The sequence below is a fragment of the Rhynchophorus ferrugineus genome, unplaced genomic scaffold, assembly GCF_030347505.1.
Source record: "Rhynchophorus ferrugineus isolate W39M unplaced genomic scaffold, kcgeb_rfMv2 rfM10, whole genome shotgun sequence".
Taxonomy (NCBI): Eukaryota; Metazoa; Arthropoda; class Insecta; order Coleoptera; family Curculionidae; genus Rhynchophorus; species Rhynchophorus ferrugineus.
Window position 1 is genome coordinate 31202223 of NW_027472589.1, and position 19041 is coordinate 31221263.

At 34.9% G+C, this 19041-nt stretch overlaps 1 protein-coding gene across 5 annotated transcripts in view; it reads left to right on the forward strand.

Annotated features, from left to right (window-relative positions):
• Kni (knirps) overlaps positions 1-18835 on the forward strand; it is a 902599-nt gene extending 883764 nt beyond the window's left edge. For 3 of the 5 annotated variants that reach the window (XM_076415606.1, XM_076415607.1, XM_076415611.1), the window contains 2 exons: positions 14210-14287; positions 17062-18835. In XM_076415606.1, the coding sequence (XP_076271721.1) occupies positions 14210-14287; positions 17062-18078 (1095 nt within the window). In that variant the 3' untranslated portion in view covers positions 18079-18835. Of the gene's footprint in view, positions 1-5044; positions 5085-14209; positions 14288-17061 lie in introns of all 5 variants that reach the window. The other 2 variants (XM_076415609.1, XM_076415608.1) reach the window with 1 other exon arrangement.
• Positions 18836-19041: the final 206 nt, after the last annotated feature.

Genomic DNA, 19041 nt, shown 5'->3' on the forward strand with positions numbered 1-19041 from the left:
CGCTGAGGAACTACTAAGGTTCACATAACACTAGACAACGCGTTAAAACCGACGACGAGTGTCTATCTAAAAGGCACAACACCATTTCGTCGATACAGTATCAGCGCGAGCTCTTACGAAACGCGAGAAGAAGAAGTGGAAGAAAAAAAAGCGTCGAACATTTCGCCAATTCGTCATGGTTAAGGCCGGGACGGAGATTTAGTGCCGATTCGGAACCCATCCGAATGGAAAGATAGGCTCGAGATGTCGACCGGCGGGATATTTCCCATAAAACGACCATCCACCAAGATCGACGAAAGAGGAAGAAGTAGAAGGTTCGAGCCAACCGAACGACACGAAGAAAAAAATTAATTATGTCGATATCGAGCGTTGTCCGACGTCACGACGAAGGACGACCGGAGTCGATCGTCAATATGTTAATCGGCGTATCGAGAATTTGGTCCTTCGTGGATTACTGGTCCGGAAGCCTTGACGCATGTTTTCTGTATTTTCTCCGTTTCTCGGTATCGTTTAACATATGCCGTCGCCGGTCGTAGGAAGATTAATCGATTTACAGTTCGAAAGATCCAATTAATATGTTAAATAAACCGCCCGATATGTCATCGGTAGGTCTTCGAATAAATATTACAATGTTAAATACCAGGCGCATTCACCAACTCATTTAAAAAAGTACTAATTTTGGTTCAAAAGTATTAATTCAGCAGTTAGTACATATATCCATTATAAAAATCTCTGTATATACCTCAATAAGTACTTTGTTTCTTTATGTTAATTGTTAATAGGATAATCTTAATATAAAAATGGTAAAGAACTAACACATCAAAGATTGGTACAAAATCAGAATTAAATTGTTTTAAAAAAGCTTCTTTCTCTCAAACAAGATGTTCTGACGTCTTTAGAATCATTAGAAGTTCGTATTTCTGAACGCTCAATCCGAATATTATCACAAATGGGCCAGTTGTTGTTCCCATAATGGGCATCATTTTTGGAAGAACTAATATAAGCCCCAGTAGGGACTTATAGTTATTATAAGTTTAGAGGCAAAAGTCCATATCATCTTAAAGACATAATCCTACAGGGTTGAGCATTGAATATACGTAAAAAATCTATTTTTCTAAATGTCTAGACTATAATATTCCCTAAAATATTACTATAATGTTTTCATTAAATGTATTTAAAGAGTAAATAACCAAAATATTCGCAATACCGTCAGTAATTAGAGTATTAAAGTTAGTTGAAAAAACTGTCTTAAAATTTTAGACCAGAATAACCCCTTAATTTTTATTAGACGTCATGTTTTCGATACGATAATCGACATTGAATGGAGTGTTTCTTCAAAACACACACACACACACAGACGTCGGCGGTATTCCCACCGATATCACGATGTTAAAATCGCTGACATAAATGACAGGTTAACCTTACATAACCTTAAAGCTTTGCCGGCCCGCTAGGTTGTTCCCAGTTCTCGTCCGCGTGCTCTCCTTCTCTTCGTTTCCATTTTTTCTATATATATCTCTCTCCCTTTCTTTTCTAACATACGTGCGCGAGAAGATGATTAATTTATCTTCGGAGGATTTAATTTCATTAAGCGCCATTACCGCAATATGTATTCTCGTGCATTTCGTGACCTTCAGAACGGTACGACCCCTTCATTAGGCACTTGCACACATGGGAACATTTTCACAGCATACGTTAGTTAGAAGGTAATTTTCGGATTAGTCTAGTTGTTGTTTTATTTGAACTAATATAGTATGAGGGAACAAGCGCATACACTTCATTTCGTAACTGGTGATGAAGATTTTGGTCTATTTTTCATTGTATATCACCCCGTGGTGGAGAAATGAAACCCCATGATATTAAAAGGCTTCGAGCATATATTATGATAGTAAAAGTGGTAGGAAGTCGTTTAAAAAGTAAGATAGTAATATGAAAAATTTATTTTTTTATGAAATATTTAAAGTTAAATATTACTATTCGAAAATATAAATATAATATATAAGTGTGAAATTATATGAACATTTTAATCTTTGCAAAAGTTGTAATTGTGTTTACCAAGTACATTGAAATTGGAAACATTTGGAAATATTCGAGTACAAAATTGTATAGCAAAAATCTAAAAAAAAATCAGGAAATACATCATTTTAATATAGAGATCATATTTAAAATATATATACATCAAGTCCATGTACCATATTTACACAAGTACATCATATTAAAACATTTTAGAGAAAGTCATTGAACTATATTTACATAAAGGCTTCTTTGTTAATTAAAAAATTATTGATGTTGATATTATTAAAGAATATATAATAAATATTATAAATCCAGAAACCATATTTGTACATATCTTTCATGTACCTCAAAGTAAAATCTTCATATTGCAGACCATTGTACTTTTTGCCTCAAAGAAGTCTGCAGTTTTTACCAAACTCATTTATCTATGCTCTTATATAAAAATATATTCTTTTTTCCTTGTTTGGCCCAGTCCTCCACCTTCAGAGTAGTTATTAGATCGTTAGGGTGTCATTCGTGGTTATATATTTTGTTTATTCGATTCAGATCAACTTTTATTAGTAAATTTGATTTTTCAAAGTATCGTTTTCTACTGTTCTTGCACCCAGAAAAATCCTATCTACTTCTTTCTCCTATTTTAATTTCGTTTTCTTCAGTTTTCGCCTAACAAAATCTAGCAATACTTCACATATATAAGAAGTTTTTTTATCAGTTAAATCCCATTCATTAATTGACTACTGAACTGACTATTCAGCTTTTGATTGACGTGTAGATTACCTAGCCCAAAACGAATGGATGGTTAATTTCAACAAAATGTGTATAAAGTTATAATTACCTTTAGTATTACTCCTAGTAATATTATTTATTATCTCCCTCATTATATATATATATATATATATATATATATATATATATATATATATACACCAGACCTATACATTCATTTTAAAGAATTTACAACAGGTGGTGTTACTATGCATTAACCAACTTCATGTTAAAAGCCCATGACAGGCTTCACTATTCAAAATGAGTCATTTTGTTGAAGTGTAAGAAAAAAAGTTTTCAATGCATTGAAAATGTCTGTATTTGTACAGAGTATATCGAAATTGCGGGAAGTTTAGGGTGTCGTTGATGGTTAATGTTATATATTTTGTTTATTCGATTCAGATCAACTCTTATTAATTTGACCTTTCAAAGTATCGTTCTCTACTATTCTTGCACCCAGCAAAATCCCATCTACTTCTTTCTCCTGTTCTAAGTTCGTTTTCTTCAGTTTTCGCCTAACAAAATCTAGCAACACTTCACATATATAAGAAGTTTTTTGTCAGTTACTGCAATTTTTGTTAGTATTTCTGATGGACAAACCTCATTCATTAATTGACTACTGAACTGACTATTCAGCTTTTGATTGACGTGTAGATTACCTAGCCCAAAAAAAATGGATGGTTAATTTCAACAAAATATGTATAAAGTTATAATTACCTTTACATTACTCCTAGTACAATTATACATTTTCTCATCATATCCTTTGCATTGTTTTTCTTTCAATGACAAGAATAGTTTTCTTTTTTCTATGCTTCTTGTTATAATTTTGAAATCTGCAGCTATATCGGTGTGAAATTTTGGCATATGTTGATTTTTTGATTTTTGGTGTTTGATGGCGTTAAAATGTGCACATGTTTAGCAAGCCACTACTTAGTTCCAACAGTAATTTATATGTTAAAAAACTCTGTTTTTGTAAATAAGTTCTTGGTTGGTTACTGAATCATAAACATTGATAATTAAGCGAAAAATTTTAGCAGCGTTGGATTACTAGTTACCACTGACGTTTTACTCTAACCTCATGTTTGCACTCGATAAATCCATGTAGTTATATAATTCACAAACAATCTTTGATCCTGTGTCAAGTAGAGAGTATCTTCCAACTAACCAATACAGTTTATTGGTTCTGGGTCTGGGGTTCTCAAGTTTTTAACGTGATGTTAGTGGTTCAAAATACATTAAATTTTAATATGTTTTGTTTGAAGCTTGATTATATTCAGAAATTTCATGAAACTGTTGGCAATATTGTCATCTATGTGTTTAACCCAAGATGTATAGTATCACATCTTGTATACTATATTCATAACGAATATATAAATCAAACAATAAATTGATTATAGAGAACAAAACTCTTTGAGGGATATAGAAAAGGGATTATCAAAATGTTATTCGTATATTTCAACGACAAGAATAGTTTTCTTCTTTCTGTGCTTCTTGTCACTGTTTTGAAATCTGGAGCTATTTCGGTGTGAATTTTGGCAGAGTTTGATGTAGTTAAAAATGTGTTGATACTCATTTAATAGCTACTATTCCCACTATAAACAGAATTGATTCTGTTAGGATATTTTAACGTTTAAGATCATTTCAACCTTAAATTCCGCACTTATCTTTGTTGTTTCATATTTTAAAACCAATGAATGTTTCAATACTAAGAATAATATTACTGTTATATGGTTATGATCACATCACAAAAGGTAAAGATTCTAGATTTTTTGTTGCATTCACTCGATCAACAGTAAATTTAAAACTGTAAAAGCGCAAGAGAATAATGTAAACAGAGCAATGTAATAGACTGTGCGCATACGCTAGACCAATCGTTGCATACTAACTAATGTATACTGATTTTCACGGAGGTCGTACCGTCGAAAATGATCTCGACAGTCCCCGGTATATATAAACGATATTTGCCTCTCTTCCTAAACGTATTCTAGTCTCGAAAGAAGTGCAAAATAAATTACATCAGACCTCAGTTAAAGCAATGGCGTACCAAAAATAACCCCACGTCCTAGTGCGGTGAATAACAAAACGGTTAGATTTTTTCATGTTACGTCGCGTATGCGTCGAAAACTTTTCATTTCGATTAGCCGACTGGGTTCTGGTAGATTGCGGAGTTTCATCGGCGACTCACGCACCATCTACACATACACATGCACGACGAATAATTAGCAAATATAATGAGGTCTAACTATTATTTTCTTCGTTTCAGTTCCAATTACCAATTACCTAATAAAATGGACACGAATTATGTACGTACAATATTTTATTATTTTACCATAAATTAAATTAAATTTATCTTATCTATGTCTTAATATATGTATAAAAATATACAGGCTTTCGGAGATGTTATATATTACATCCTCGCATATTTGCCAGTAGGTCGTCTGATCCAAACAATGATCTGGATTATTAACGAGTTGTTGTTTTACACTGAAAGAAATGTCTACATGTAAGTACACTACTTATTGATGTTTTTGAAGTTTGAACTACCTCGCACCTCTTCACTTAAATAAAATTAATAGAAATATTTAAGTACTATTATAAAACGCCTTTTAATGTTGTCTCTTGGCCTTGAATTATTGCCAAGCGATTGGATATGGTTTCTTCCGTTGCTCTCAACAATTCTGCACGTTCTTTTTGCGTTCTACCGAGATTATCGTCGAGTAATGCTTTCAAGTCATCGTCTTCAATTTGTTTTAAGTGTCTAGAATGCTTTCTGCATTCGATGTCAAAATCACCACTTTTAAAAACATCTAAACCAGTATTCATATGTTAAAATGGATGGAGCATGGTTGCTATAAATTTCATACAGCATTCGCTGACTATCAGCCGCATTTTCCTACAAATAAAAGTGAAGAAGTAAAAATTCACGTAAATTCGATGTACTCTACAAATTCAGACATTTTCAACGCATTGAAAACTACTACACTTCAACAAAGTGACGCATTTGGAATAGTGAAGCCTGTCATGAAGTTGGTTAATGCATAGTAATACCACCTGTTGTAAATTCTTTAAAATGAATGTATGAATGTATGAATGTATAAGTCTGGTATATATATATATATATATATATATATATATATATATATATATATATATATATATATATATAATAAATAATTGTACTAGTAGTAATACTAAAGGTAATTATAACTTTATATACATTTTGTTGAAATTAACCATCCATCCGTTTTGGGCTAGGTAATCTACACGTCAATCAAAAGCTGGACAGTCAGTTCAGTAGTCAATTCATGAATGGGGTTTGTCCATCAGAAATACTAACAAAAATTGCAGTAACTGACAAGAAACTTCTTATATATGTGAAGTGTTGCTAGATTTTGTTAGGCGAAAACTGAAGAAAACGAACTTAAACGAAGAATAGGAGAAAGAAATAGATAGGATTTTGCTGGGTGCAAGAATAGTAGAGAACGATACTTTGAAAAATCAAATTTACTAATAAGAGTTGATCTAAATCGAATAAACAAAATATATAACATTAACCACCAACGACACCCTAATGCTAACGACACCCTAAACTTCCCGCAAATTCGATGTACTCTGTACAAATACAGACATTTTCAACGCATTGAAAACTTTTTTTTCCTACACTTCAACAAAATGACGCATTTTGAATAGTGAAGCCTGTCATGGGCTTTTAACATGAAGTTGGTTAATGCATAGTAATACCACCTGTTGTAAATTCTTTAAAATGAATGTATAGCTCTGGTATATATATATCAAAAATTATTTGGACGACATCATAAACCTATTTAAATTCAGTGCTAATTAATAAAATACAGGTATCGTACTGACAAAATTACAAACTCAAACAAAATTAATTAAACTGTGAGAAAATATTTGAGATTTTCGTTGTTGTTTTTCTTCGAAAACAGCTTAAAAATCCCATACTTTGATGTAAAACTATAACCACACTATTTACTGATGTTTTTGTGGCTTCAGCGAACTCGCATAGTTTCACTAAACCTCTTCCAAAGCAACCTTATTGGTTTTTTTATGTTTTCCTCATCAAGAACCAACTTAGAACACCAGAGCATTGAGTATCATCGGTGAGGGTTCGTTATAAAGCTTATCATATTAAAGTTTGGCTTTAATAGTATATTTTCTATAAAAAAACAATATCTAATCTACTTTACCAAACTGTAACTTGTATCTTATTACTTTTAATGACCGAAAATGTTGCCACGCACTGTTTGAAATGATGTACCAATTATTTATAGAAACCATACATATCTGTTCAACAAAAAAACGAAAACGAAAATATATGATAAACTTGTCCAAATCCTCAATATAGTCCAGATATTATTTTTGTTATAGTTATTTTTAGTTTTGAATCAATATTTGAGCGATTTGGTCTGGAGAATACAGTGATTGAGGTAGGCCCTCCCTATAACCATCGGTTTCCGGTTCAATAATTAACATTTTTTATTCAAAATTTGATTCAAACAGGTGATATTTGAACTTCCATGATATTTGAATCCATGCTCAAGATTGTTTAAGACTGTGAATATATACTGAGCATTTTTGAAGCATCAGAAGTAAGCTTGGGTACATACGATGGGCCTTAGCGGCAAATTTCTTTTCATTGAATCAGAATATTAGCATATTTGACTAATAAATAAGAAATTTAGCTTGTAGGCTGATGTTTTCAATCAAAAAGAGCTTCATGATGATGTTTATGACATAAGTGATGTGAGTTGAGAAAAATATTTAACATTCAACAACAAAGAGTCATTACACGAACCATTAACAAAGTTCATGATTCACCACATCACATATATCTCCATATATATCTACATCACTTAATACTAACAGAGTCCTAAAAGATTATTAGTAATCTTTCGATATTAAAAATCCCTTCTCTGTGAAGTCTACTATTAGTTTACTTCTGGCTGATTCTAATGAGTCTTATCTTTGTCTATATTTATTGTAAATCGACTTCCCAAAATAATTGGTTGGATTTAGATGTCTTAAAAGCATTCAGAAAAAAAATTAGGTGCTATGTATTCAAAAATGTAAAGAGCATATGGCTGACGGCCAACCTCACAAATATATTCATCACTTAAAGGCGAACGTTGGACCAAATTTATTTGGTCAGCCGCAGATTAAACATTAATTAATGACCCTGCCACTATATTGGGCAGTTTCCAACCAGTTCAATCTTATTTTTAGTTTTCAACACGGTTTCAATCGAAAAAATAACCGACACGCTAAAACATCTGAATCTCCGTTTATGATTGATGGGTTCCGATGATTCCGCATTATTTCTCTTCAACAGATTGGGTAACAATGTCTAAATATCCCTGAAATCGATTTGGACGCACCCTTAGCTAAGGGAGAACCTTCACGGATCGGGCAGATAAAAAAATAAAGGTCGTAGTAGGCGTTGTTCTCGGCCGATACCCGAACCATATGCCCGCGATGACTCGTCACTCTTGGATTTCGTGTTGGTTCGCGTCCGAGGCTTTTCTCCTTTCATGATAAATAGTCGAATAATAGATACAAACCGTTTCGCACTTTCTGTTTGTTGGTGTTGGTGAATGAGACTGGCTGGTGTCGGCAGGAGGCGCGCAGATTAATCGTAATACGTAGGGGATCGATAACGATTCGCTCGTTGTTCTTTTGTTCCCGGGGCCCGTAACGTTCGGCAACTTCGGGTATTTTGATCGGAGGAACAAATTTGCCTCTGTTAAGATCGTCAACAAATAAAGAGCGCAGTCATTGCGAAGAGGAGATGGAGGATGAAGAAAAGAATGGTTGGTTTAGTTCGTTTGAATGAAACAGAGCCGTCTTGATTATTCTCATTGTTCTTGTCGTCATTGTTCCGTTTACGCGACTGTCGCTGCTCGAAATCGATTTTGCTTTGATGAGAAACAACAAACACTGTTTTAGGCATTCTTTGTTGTGTTACTATTAAATCATTTTATGTTTATTAGCGATATAGAACTAATACAAATTTGCCACCAAGAAGAGAATTGGCTATTAGTAATATAATATAAGGACTGATAAGTTTCCTGAGACCGATCATTTTCAAAATAAAAATTAGACTACTTGAGCTAAAATTAAGACTAAGCACTTATACACTATACAAATTCATGTGATTTAATTCGCGTCAATCTTCTGATTTCCTGCGTGTTGTCCAGTAGCTTATTTAATAGCATTATTTCATGTTTTAAGACAAAATCTTAGATAAAATCGTAAATCCATTTGATTTTTCTATCATCGTATAGTTCTTCATTGGTTGCGTAGCCATTAATAATTAAACTAAGAACTTTGTTTTGTAATCGTTGGATTATTAGTTGGTTTGAAGTTTTACTTGAACGCCATATTTAACCCCTTAAGTTCTGATATCATACTGTATCTTACGACTAACCAGTACATTTCTTTCTGTCTGATCTGCTCTGCTATGATGATTTGCTATCAAAATAGGTATTTGTTATTCGACGTCTTTATCATTTAACACCAATTTATATCTCTGAAACTATATTTACAGCTAATGTGCTGTGCAATTTTGAATTATTTTCGAGGTACCATATTGATTTTAATGAAAAAGGTTATTATTCTTGCATAACATTATTTCTTCCTAATTCTTATTTAACTAATTAAACTTAAGAAAATTGTATTATGTTGTGTTATAATCACACAGTATAACATTTTATTAGATTTGTGGTCGATATCGAGTGGACATAACCAAATTGCAACATGGTGTTTTTATGTAACTTATATCGAGGCCAGGTCAACAGAGACCCTATATGAATATGGATTAGACGAGTCCTCTGTATGTAACATACAGTGTTTCTGACATTTATGCTTCCAATATTGTGTCTTTTATATGAATATATAGCGAAATTGGGTCGTTGGCTAATCGAAATTAGCATATTCCATCGCACTAAACGAAGACGACCTATGCCGTGTATAAATCACCGACTTTTAAATAATCGCACGGCCTATTGGAAAACATAAATCCCATAATAACGAGAAAAATACGGAGGAATATTAAAGACGACCGGGTGAAACCTAAACCAAATTTTATGCTAATCAGTTTTGTGGGATATTATTTGCCATTAAGGTCGAGGGTTTCGGATCGAGAGGACTGGTATAGATACCACGGATGACTGTTTCGATAACAAACGGTCAAAGTTGTAGAAGAATTTCTGACAGTTACCTTAATATACCATCGCATTAACTTTTATGATTATCGCTCTGAGAAGCATTTTCGTATAGACTCGGGAGGTTGCCCTTCGCTTGCGTTAAAAATTACTGTGTTATTTTCTTGTTTTGTTAGTTAATTTTTTTGATAACTTGCTGTATTAGATTGACACTTTACTGACAATATACTAAAATATACTGTTGACAATGAATTAATTAATATTAAAATTAAGATATTGTTGGAGATATCAACAGCCGCATAGAACCGTGACCCTTTATATATTGTTTTTCTTGTTTTCTTGATTATTATTATATTGAATATTTTATATTGAACTTGAACACCAACTCAAATAGTTGTAATAGAAACAAAAAGTGCACAACTAACGTTTTCGAGTAAGTTCGGTCACAAAATTCATTCTTATACAACATGTCGAATAAATTGTCGCAAGACACCAAAGACTAATTAATTTTACATATACGCCAGGGAAAGAAAAATGTTAATGTCGCCGATGTCGATTCAGTAAAACGGTCGGATCTGTCGGTCGCTCTCGCGGTCATCTAATTTACTCGCTCGGTCCCTGGCTGACATTTATATTTCTTATCACCTTAATGAATCCCATTATGTTTTATTTAAAATTTTAATTAGTGACCATCTCGGATTTGGGTTATAATTGTGAACAACATGGCGACCATTGAGACGAAACAGGATTCTTTCCGTTGTCTTCGTGATTTATTGGAGCTCGTTACGGGGCGTCCAGTTTCTATTCTAGCCCGTTTCTTTTGTCTCTTCCGCGTATTAGCAGACCACGTGTCTGAATTATTTTAATAACGATATTTATGGCGATGTGCCGTTGTGCTCGTTTTGTCTTTTGCATATCGTCGGAGACCTCGACACTCGCGCATAACAGTAACCTCATCGTTTTTATTAGTCGATTGGCCAATTTGGTTAATTGATATCTCGGTTAACGTCACGGTTTCTGGTCGTATTAAATTGGATCGATTAAATATGTTAAAATAAAACAACATCTTGCTAATAATGTATCGGCCGGCAGTAAAACATTATTATGTTCGGAAATACCAACAGTCACTCAGAACAGTAACCCTATATGTGTTTTTGATCTATAATAAAAGTTTATTAAGAATGTCACTTATAACATCAGTTATTCCCTGGAACTATAACCAAAACTAAACAAACGTAACATACTAAAATGTCTTATGTTTTCGGAAAAATATTTCCTATATATAAAATATATCGATTGCATGGAGATTCCAACAATCACACAGAACGGTAACCTTATGTGTTTTTGTTTTATATTATTTTATAAATAATATTAATTAAATTATCAGTTATTCCCGGAAATTATTATGATTTTAACAAGAACTAAATAAATGTCATAGAATAGTAGTGGAAAAATGTTTACTCAGTATAAAATAAATAATTACATGAAGATGCCAACAGGCACGCAGAACAGTAGCCCTATATGTAATTTTTGTTTAATCATAAGATTCTATTAATAATATCAATTAGATTATCAACTATTCCCGGAAATCATCATGATTATAATCAAAACTGAATAAACGTAAAAGAATAAGATGGGGCAAATGTTTCCGCAAGATAAAATAAATCGATTACACGGAGATCCCAACAGCCGAGTAGAACAACAACCTTTATATGAGAAATTCACAAGATAGAACCAATAAGTAAATTAGCTAACGCGTGTCAACTTACGAAACTGTGTCATGTGCATACGTGTGCAATAAGTCGATAAAGATACATTAGTTTAGTAACGGTACAAATTTCCTATAATTTGGCCCATTGCGACACGACACAATCGTCCGTAAAGCCTTTTGTGATTACCACACGATCTGAAACGAAACAGAAAAAAATACACACACACACACACACAACCTGCAGAATAGAGTCAAGGAAAGCCATGACAATTGCGTAGACTTTGCAACGATGCGCCATTGTTTTCCGTTGGTTTGCTCGCCAACCTACTATTCGACTAGAAATGTTCTACCATCGATCGGACATTGATGAAATATTGGGCCGGCAGAATTCGGGCCGCTATCCGTGAAGCTCTGATAAGCGCATTGCGTAACGTTGGCGGGGAAAAAAATGGGTTCCGCTAGAAGGAACACTTTTGATTTCACGGCCACTTTACCGCGTCACCAAAACTGGAGAAGAGTTAGAAATACTCGAATAACTATATCACTAAAACGATGTGGCAGTATGTCACGAAAAAGGCGACGACAAGATGATATATGCTCGGTTTTTCAATCCGGTTTGTTCATAACTTAATTCTGAATCGATGAAGTTGAAGATTTATCGATCGCTTCTATAACCGCTTGGACACGTGGAAATGTCTTTTCGAAATTAATCAACGGACGTGACGAAGAAAGCGCGATCGCCGTTCCAATTACGATGACGACAGCGCGAAGCAGAGACGCCGTCCGTCATAATTCTGACGTCCGCGGACATAAAATAAGGAAAAACCGTAAAAATTAAATTATATCGTAATGTGGATGTTAACAAGTGCGAGATCCTTATCGCGCATATATATGACTATAATTTGAGGCATGAGTGGTCGGATTATTTGGATTAGAACGTTAATGGTACGTGCCGCGTAAAGGCCTTCGAGATTGCGGGCTTTAGATTCTCGGAAATCTCATTAATTGTGACTGGCTGGACGCGGTAAATTAACAACAACAACATCTCGTTAGTAAAAATACGCTAGTCCAAGTAAAATAGAACACGCTTTTTTTGGATACACACTCCGCACTTTGTATCACTCCTGCTAACATATCTCCAAAGATTTCAACGATATAGTTTTTAATTAGTACTTTCTTTAAAATAAACATATTCATTTAAAAATAAATTACATAGAGATTCCAACAGTCACATCAAACAGTAACCTTATATTTTACTCGCAATGTCTCTTAGATATTCCCAACAATTTGCTGAATAATCGCGAGAAAAACGAAATGCGTCCCAAAAAATCCATAATAAGAATTATTTGAAGAAATCGGAACATCCGAAGACGAATCGACCATCACCGAGATCAGATAACAGCGTAAGACAACGTTCTAACGTACGGAGATATCGCCTATCGTATGGCGCTAAATAACAAAATCCGAAACGTGCATATCGAGACGAGAAAAAACGTATCCGCCTTCGACCCGGCTCGAAATTAGAAACGGCCATCTCTGCAACCATTCTCCGTGGTCCATTTGCAACGTCTAACAATTAAGGTGGCGTGTTTAGCCCGTTGAAGAGAACTTTTTTTGGGGTCATGAATCTCTGAACTTTATGCCCGGACCGAACGAGGTTAAAAGATGCTCGCTAACCCGGATATCTTGTTTAGGTGACGGTTTTCTGTGCTTTTCACTCATTGGTCCGCGCGGATACGCTGTTACAGGTATTAAACTCGGATGGTATTGTGGCGTTTAATATTAAAGCATTTCTTTTAGTTCGTCTACAACTCCGAAACACCAATTTTCGTTCTTGGTAGATCGTTTCTCTATATAATTTACGCGGAGATTCCAACAGTCAACTAGAACAGAAACCCCAGCTTAAAATAGTTTTATACTAATATCAAAATTCCATTCAAACTTATGTAAAAATAAATCTAAATATGATGTAAATATTTTAGTAATGTTAAAATAAAACAATATCAAAGGTTAACACAAAATTATGTAGATTATATGCGGAGAGATTCCAACAGTCAGACGAAACAACAACCTGAAGTATTTTTAAAAGTTCTATCCTATTCTTCCAAATAATTTATGTTATGTATATATATATATATATATATATATATATATATATATATATATATATAAAATAATTCAGTTTAAACATGATAAAAGAAAATTAAATTTATTAATGTTTAATACAAAAATCACTAGATAATATCACAAGACAGACAAGCAGAATAATATTTCTTAGTCTTTAATAGTAATATAATTAAACAATTCTTAATATTGTGAAAAAGAGTAACAAAGCGAAACCTATAAACTTATTTCTGAATAGTTAAAGACAATGAATACAGTAAAACCTTGTAAGAAATTCGCTGGTATTTGTCAACATGAAAACTATTTTAGCGCATTTACTACGCTTATATAGAGCATTTCTACAAAGTGGCCATGAATTGCCTCATAGATTGCGTCGATGTTGATGTTTACATTTCTTTTACTTTTGTTTCAGATGAATCAAACTTGTAAGGTCTGCGGTGAACCGGCAGCCGGTTTCCATTTCGGTGCTTTTACCTGTGAAGGTTGTAAGGTAAGAATGTGCATCTTTATCTGTTGTTTTATATAAATAGGCAGGTGTAAAAGTAATATAAAACTGTTCAGTAATATGTTCTATTGTTTTTACACCCTGTAATTAAGTACAGCTAATCATCGATAGGTGGAGCTGACCTAATTGACATAAAAAAAAGTTTTTTCTTGCAAAATCGACTTGGATATCAACCTCGGCGGACGAAACAACATTTGTGTATTAGCGACAATTACGACAAGCCGATTCAGGTCATCGGCGATGGGTAACATTGTCGGTATCACGGCAAAATGGCGATTTCGACGACACATGTCACCTGTATCGACGCCAACTCGATCCCCGAAACGAACGAACCGTTTTTCGACCGTCCCATTTCAATGTTTTGATAATAAACACGCTCTACTAATGGTTAACCTTTACGCTAGGCTAGGTTCTGGTTTGAAAAATATCGTTTTCCGGTCCATTAAGCGTGAAATCCTGGCCGAAATCGGCGTTCGCGAGTCAAAATCGCGCCGATTTTCGATATCGACGATTCTCTTCACCCTATTAATTATTCGTGGTGGTGTTCGAGGCCTCGGTCCATGGTGGACGCCGAATTTTCACGGTTGGTTTCGATAGAAACCGAAAATGACACATCCAGCGTGGCGTAACAACGACGATGATGAAGCTACTAGTTTTTTCGGGCGTTTATTGTTAAGCCTTGTCCACTTCTCGACGACCCAGTTAATTTTTTATGGTTGTTTTGATTTTTTCACGCCTTGCTTTATTTATTTTTCTATTTCCATAAGTTTTTTTTCATTCGCCGTTAGTTTAACTCATTGTTTTCAATGAATTTGTTGAAAACTTGGCTGTAGTTGGCAATAACAACCCAACGAACATTTGATATGATGCGACTTTTCGTCCATCCTCAGAAGGAAGCACAAATCGAATAATGGCGTTGCACAACGTCGGCGGAAGAAGGTCCGCTCAAAAACAAAGGGTTCTACTATCTTTTTCCTTGCACAATCATCAGTTCCATACATCCTGAGACGCATGCATTGTTTCGGCGATTACCTGACACGCCGTTACTCAATTTGAATGTCGACGCATCCAAAATGGCCACCATTAACAGTGCAAAACACAAATAAAAAACGTATTTACGATTCTTTAACGACACCCAAATAAAATATAAGCCATAATATCGGGTTTAATCGATGCTGAGATTTGGCATCGTAAATTCGATGAGGTACACGCGGTCGGACTTTTAAAAGGATTCGCAGAAACTAGAATAAATTTAAACGTAAATGAAGATGCCCCCGTACTTGTTTTGTTATTATTTTACTACATTTGATATTCTTTCTTATGTTTATAAAAAAGCCATACTGGTATACAAAATTGAAAGACAATGTCCCAATATGAAGCATTTCAAATTATTCTAATTCTAACACTTATTATAATTTCACATGAGACTCGACATTAGCAAAACAACAGAAAAAATCATCGAACGTGCAACATTTATCATTGAAAATCAAAATAAATTAGTAATACGTTAATAATATTATGTAAATAACATTTTGAGAGATATCAGCAGTTAAGCTAAACAGTACCCTAATTATTTAAAAATAAATTCTCTATTAATATTTCAATTCCAATTTTAATTTAAATTATATGACAAAAACTAATTTAATTTAAATAAGAGAATAAGAAGGAAGTTTATACAAATTTCGTGTCAATATTAATAAGCATACATGAGGAGTAGAAATTAATCAAAATATGTAGTCTATTAAAAGTTTATTTGTATATTTGTCATCGAAATTTGTGACGTCAAAACGTCACAATGTTGCCGCATGAACTCTGAGTATTAGTTGCGACAGACAATACATTAAACATCTTGATGACGCATATACAAATAAACTTTGAATAGACTATATAATGTTGGTGAATACAAAATTATATAAATAATGTACTAATAGAAACTCCCGAAAACAGCAGTTTTTTGAAGAAAACTCTGCAATATCATTTTAATTCAGATTTTAATTATAAATTAAATATGTTGATATATACATTAAATACAATCAGTTTAAATAAAGGACTGAGAAAGATATTTTATCAGTGTTAATACAAGATAATATCCAAAGAGATTTCAACGAGCAAGCATAATAGAAACCCTAGCTCTTTTGCAAAATTATATAGTTGAAGACGAATACATTATAGACTCATATGAATATCGTGGAGAAGCCTACAATTTTACATCAGAAAAACAATAATAATATCCAACTTTTAACATTTAAAATCAAGAAAATCAGTGAACAATTTTATAACAAATCTTAGAAGAAAAGCAAAAACAGCCAGATTTGCTGGTTTATAGACGAATTATCTTCTCCAGTGGAGTCACCAGTTTAAAGAACGAGCAACATATACAACGCAATAACGGGTTGCCTAACATCCGACCTGGTAAACTCACAGATGATTGAGTTCTCGTTCAGCGATCGATCGTTGCCAATATCCATGGTTTTATGTCGTTATCAATCAGAGGCCCGCCGATGCAACGCTGAAAAACTAGTTCTTTTTAAAGGTTAAGTTCACCATCCATGTCCATCTAACCAGTAAATGCAAATTGCAAAATGCCGCTCTTGCAAAAAGGTGCCACCACGGTCGGGCAATTATCAAGAACAAAGCGCGTTTTTATTTCTCATGTATACGCGAGATTTCCACACGTCGAGGTTGAAGGAAAAACGTTTTCATGCCGCGGATTCCGATTAGAGCGACGCTAATCTGTTTTTTTTTTCTCTTTGTTACAGTCGTTCTTCGGGCGATCTTACAACAACATAAGCTCCATCAACGACTGCAAAAACAACAACAAGTGCATCATCAACAAGAAGAACCGAACAGCGTGCAAAGCCTGTCGTCTGAGGAAGTGCATGCTTGTGGGGATGTCGAAGAGCGGTTCGCGGTATGGAAGGCGATCGAACTGGTTCAAGATCCACTGCCTCTTGCAGGAACAACAACAGAAACAGATGCAGGATAACAGCGAGGATGCCAACAACCAAGAAATAATGCAATCGCAGATCGCCGCGCCGATCGGCAACCACCACCAGATGGGGATAAGACTGATGGGGGCAGGGCCTTTCCCGCCGCCCTTACTCCACCTGCCTCGCACCAGAGAAGAACTGCTGCTCTTCGGCATCGACGAACCCCTGAGACATTCCGCGTCTCCTTCGGTGAGCAGTCCGGAATCCCACAACTCCGACTCTTCCGTCGAGGTGCCCGACGCCAGGCGACTGCCCCTGATTCACGGATTGCTACCGCCCACGTTCCTTCCGCCTCCCGGCTTCTTCTTCCATCCCCCGTTATATCCGGGTTTACTTCAACCCGCCTCGCCCCAGTCTCACAACAATAACAACAGTACATTTAGCAATAACAACAACAACAACAGCGACAAGGCCGTCCGAACGGTAGTGAATCGAGAGGTGAAGCGGGAATACTTAGACGCGGTGCTGCAGCTCCAACGGACCACCACGCCACCAGAAGAGCAGGACGAGGAGGAAGAAGACGAGGACGAGGAGGTCGACGTGAAGACGGTATCGACGCCGAACATGAGCCCCGTGCAAGACATGCCCATCGATCTGAGCATGAGGACGATGAGCGAGCGAGATTCGTCGCCGGCGAGGTCCGAACGGTCCGCCATCTCCATCATGACGGAGAGAGAACAAGGAAGCGAGATCGAAGAAGACAGCGACTGCGATTCGGAGAACAGAGGCATGAGCCGACTGAGTCTGGCGCGACCAGCACCTCTCGATCTCACCACCAGAGTTTGACCGGTTTGGAGAATCGGAATTCATAAAAGAAAGGCGACGATAATCGAAGGAAAATATACTCACATTTTCGCGAGTACCCATGTGATGTTTCTTTTTAATCAAATACTATATTGTACATACAATATATTTCTAATATATTTATGAGGAATATTAAAAAAATTTATATTTCATACTATTTTTTGTTGTGTGAACAATGTTACGTAATTGTAATATAATGTAGATAGTACTTGTTTTTATACACTAGATAGATTCTGTTTGTCATAATGATAGACAGTTAGTGAATTAGCGGCCAGTAGACATAGTTTTAAGCTTACGTACGTTTTTATTTAGTGATATGGAGGGTGTTCCGATCACAATCTCTGTGTTCATTTCGATACATATCGTTCACTCATTTTCAGTATAAATTAACATTTTAAACGCCCACAAAATGTAATCGAGGACACCCCAAAGACGAGCGTTTCACGTGCAATTTATTGTCCCCTTCCCCAAACGGAAACTGCTCTCCCGTGGTGTCGGGGGGGTATTTTCCGGGGAGAGGGACGCAGTTCAAACCGTAACGCTAACAACAAAAAGTTAACGAATAATTTGTTGGACATTTTTCTTGTGTGTGACGAATGCAGTGTAGTTCTGATGAATGATTTTTGGGGACGCGGGCCAGTTTGTCTAGAGCGTGAATGATTTCCTATATTATTATTTTTGATTATTATTATTGACATTGAGACGACATGTTTTAAAAATATATTTCAAAAAACTCCGATTTTGTGTTTTCTTTTGTTTTTTATACAACCCCTTACCCCCCTAATCGACCCCAATGGTTTGACATATGTTAACGTATTTAATAGATTTAAAAAAACTCATATCTAACATAATCATCATATCTAAAAAACATATTTAAATCATATAAATTTAAATAACAAAATGTTTTCTTTTTCTGCTATAAAATCGTAGAATTCAAATTATTTT